Source organism: Propithecus coquereli, unplaced genomic scaffold (assembly GCF_000956105.1).
Source record: "Propithecus coquereli isolate 6110/MARCELLA unplaced genomic scaffold, Pcoq_1.0 Scaffold348, whole genome shotgun sequence".
Taxonomy (NCBI): Eukaryota; Metazoa; Chordata; class Mammalia; order Primates; family Indriidae; genus Propithecus; species Propithecus coquereli.
Window position 1 is genome coordinate 1,535,053 of NW_012149152.1, and position 3,869 is coordinate 1,538,921.

General features: G+C 35.7%; 1 protein-coding gene across 1 annotated transcript in view; it reads left to right on the top strand.

Annotated features, from left to right (window-relative positions):
- LOC105815825 overlaps nucleotides 1-405 on the top strand; it is a 4,844-nt gene extending 4,439 nt beyond the window's left edge. Inside the window, exon 4 of the mRNA XM_012651082.1 lies at nucleotides 72-405. Within this exon, the coding sequence (XP_012506536.1) occupies nucleotides 72-405 (334 nt within the window). The remainder of the gene's footprint in view (nucleotides 1-71) is intronic.
- Nucleotides 406-3,869: the final 3,464 nt, after the last annotated feature.

The following is a 3,869-nucleotide window of genomic DNA, read 5'->3' on the forward strand; positions in this document are numbered from 1 at the left end:
CCCCCCGTGTGTCCTTGCTTAAACTTGCCTGCGAGTGTCGATTGCAGCTTCTTGGAATTTCTCCCCCCCAGGCTGGCAATTCCGATTGCAGCCGACGAGATTACCCCACCCTCGGCCTCCTGGAGTAGTTTGTGCAAGATTAAGCCTCTGGAATTTCCTCTTATCCGTCTGCCCCGAAACTCCTCTTATCGGTTTGCCCCTGACCACCTGTGTGTGGTTTTTACCTTTATAAACCTCAAACTTGTAAGCCTCAGCGCGGCAGCTACCCAACCTGGTGACGCTGTGCGCCCCTGCGCTGCGCTTGTAATAAAACCTCTTGCTTTTTGCATCAAGTCTCGGTCTCCGCTCGCTTTTCAGGGTGGTCGTCTCTCCCCTGGGCCCACCGCGGAATTATCTGCTGTCTAACAGAGGCAATGGAGAGCAGCTTCCATATACCTGTAAATATGTGTTCATCTTGCCTGGAAACACATTTTTTTAAAAACTTTAATTAAAGATAGTAAGTTATTACAGAAAGATCATAGTAATTATTAGCACAGCTCTGAACAAGGTGAGGGAAGACATTTGCCTAGAAATAGTATCCTGGGAAAAGAACTCTGAATAATTTTTGGTTATACAGGCTCAATAAATGAGAAATTTTGTCTACTTAAAATGTGGGGCTCCACACACTTTTGATGTTAAAAAAGTTTATCCCAATTCAAAATGTGTTGGAATGATTGGATCAAGTTAATTTCTATTGTAGGAGCATATGTGAATTACTGATTGTAGAATAATAACCAAAGCTATTAATGTTTGGAAATTTTAAAATAAACATGTAAAAATTTTAAAAGCGTACAGTGAATATGCTGAATAGATGACAACTTTTAAATTCCTTAATGGCAGGATTTTCTAATTCATGTGTGTAATTCAAGGCCCAATAAAAATCCTCATAGATATACATTAACTGTTAAGTTATTACATTATTCAAGTCAGCAATGAAAATACAAGCAGAAAAAATCATGTAATTTGGTGTCAGCTTCTGGTTAGAATTTTGATGCCCTCACTTCTTAGCTGTGTGGTCATGGCCAAGAACACATAGTACCTGTGAATACAATTTCCTTCTCCATAAAATGTGGAATCAGAGCCTACTTCATTGATTTTGTGAGATGAGAGACAACATGCAGGTGTGGTGGAAGGGAGCTGAAAAAAGGAGTCAATAGTAGCCATTAATGTCGCTAACATTTTTTAGTAACCTGTTTTGTTGAAAATGGAAAATAAAATTTCTTTCCTTTCTGAAATAACACTTATGAATTAAACATAATTTTATTATATTATCGTTTTAAAATATGTCAAAACTGCAAAAAAGTAATTCCATGTAAAACACATTAAAAAAAATAAAAAGGTAAATTGGCGGTACCTTTAAGAGATTTGTCCTGACTTTAAAAGTTTCCTGTTAGCCTAGGCTGTCACTTTGGAATACAGGACTCATTTTAATATTTGTCATTCTGTCACTGTTCCAGAATGAATTTACACTCTGAAAATAAATATCTCGTTTCTATTTTGTTGAAGTTAGAAATTATATCTTCAAAACCTGTGAACATAAGGTTCTATCCTGACATATACATTACACAACATCTAACTTGTATGTGATATTTCAGTGACAACATACTGAAAAATATTTGCCAGCAATCATTCTACAGTGTTCAGAATAATGTGATTTTTTAAACCTCAGACAGTTGGTATTATTCGTAGATCACACACCCATTAAAAAAAAGTTGAAAGGATGATAACTATGTGGCAATACTAGAATAGTAAAGGAAAAGAATAAAAGTTTGATTGTTTGCTAGAAGGGATATAATTTGAAAAGGTATTTCATTTTTTTTCTATTATTTTTCAAAATAAGAGAAAAGAAATAAAATGCCAATTCTTATTGACCCAATTCCTCAATGAATGGCACAGAGATTCTGTGTACACACTTACACAAGTCATTTGTGAAATAAAGATAACTAGAATCCGATATGCAAATATAAAAAAATGCAATTTAGTTTTTCCTATGTCATGAAGTTAGGGTTGACAAAATTAAATTAGAGGAAAAGATGGAGAGGGAGCTCTTGAAAAAGAGAGATAAAGGGAAAGAGAACAACAACAACAAAAATTTAGTTTTGGTCATCTTGTATAACTCTAAATTATTCATGCAGAATCTGGATAGAATATTGTCTAGAGTTGCTAATAAAATGTATCATTCCATGGAGTATGTGTTGAGGGATATGGTCTTGGTCTTTTCTAGCACTGTATTAAATTCAGGGATATTCTGAACCTAGACTATTTCTGTAGTTTCCTGTCTTTCCTAGAATGAGGATGGGGACTCAGCCTTTGGACTTCAGCTCTTAGCCTCCCAGCACCTGTTATCATTTGGAAGTCCTGTCCACTCCACAAAACTGCTGAACAATACACAGTCTTGCTTCTCACTCCCCTCATGCCCATAACCACTCCATGAAATATTTGCTGCTGTTCCCAAAAAATATGCAAAAAGGCCCTTTGCATTCTGTGAATTTCATTCTGAACAGGAAAATAGAGAGGTAATAAAGAAAAATGAAGCATTTAAATCTTTTGGAAAGTGTAGAGAGTTCTCACCATGATGATCTCCGGTTTGGAGATCCAATTTGTTAGTGGATTTTGATAATTTTTACTTAAAATAAATAATTAAATGGATTTCTTGATACTGTGGACAAAATTTCTGGATATTTGATTTTTCTCTGTTATCGTCCTAAGCTTTATATAATCGCCTCTAAAGAAAATAAAAAGGAATGAATAAATCTGTCCTTAATCTAGAATTAGGTTACATTTGTTTCTCGAGATCTTTTTGTAAGATTTTAGAACATAGAGGATTGCCTTTTAGATTTAAAAATATAATACTTTAAAAAATAACCTGCTTAGAATTCATTAAAAAATGAAGAAAAAGAAAGCCAGCCAGAGTTCTTCCTTTTAAAACATGGCTGTTTTGCTTTGTATTTGTTCTTTTTTTGTTTTATTTTTTTCATCTCCATGCTCTACTTTGGTTTCCCTTTCACCAACTTTCCAAAGGAATGTAAGCATTTGTCCCTTCCTCTAGAACTAACCAAGCCTTATTCAGCAGCAGGATGGGAATGGACTCAGAAATATAGTTTAAAACAGAATTCCAGAGTCCAGACAGCTCTGGATGGACTGTTGAGTACAAAACACCCCAGTAGCAAGGAGTTTAGGTATGGGGAAACCGCCTTGGACAGAAAGAGTCAGGCAGGTTCTACAGATCTGGAAAAGTGGTTTCATGAGTTGTGAGAGGGAATAAGGACACCATTTGGATCCAGGAGAAAATAAATATCCATTCGAATTCCTGGGAAGACCTGGGAGGCTCTAAGTGCTCCAGTGTATCCGTCAGATGCTCAGGGTTATTCAAAGATGCTCAGGATTATTTTTGCAGCTAAATGGAGAGGCAATGCTTGGAAGTTCAACTTACTTCTGTGAAAGTTATAGGCAGATAGGCCTCATTGCACTTTCTCACAAAATAAGAACAAGATTGGTTTGTAAACTTCGATTTAGCTGAGCAAAAGAAGCATGGCAACAAACCCACCCTGAAATCACATTTATTTCCACCCCACTACTAATTCTTTTTTTAAAAATGTGTTCAGTTTGTTAATAGATTTCACATATGTCTTGGGGTTCAGGACACACCATCCCAAAATATGACCAGAGAAGACTAGAAATGCCACTCCAAAACATACTTCTTTGGAATATTTTGACCTGAGTTATTCAGAGAAACTATAGATACTGGATTAGCTCTGAAAAGTTGTGCTTGCGCTTTTGTGAAAGAAATTTACATCTATAAAGGAAATCTACTTTAGTAAAAGTATGTT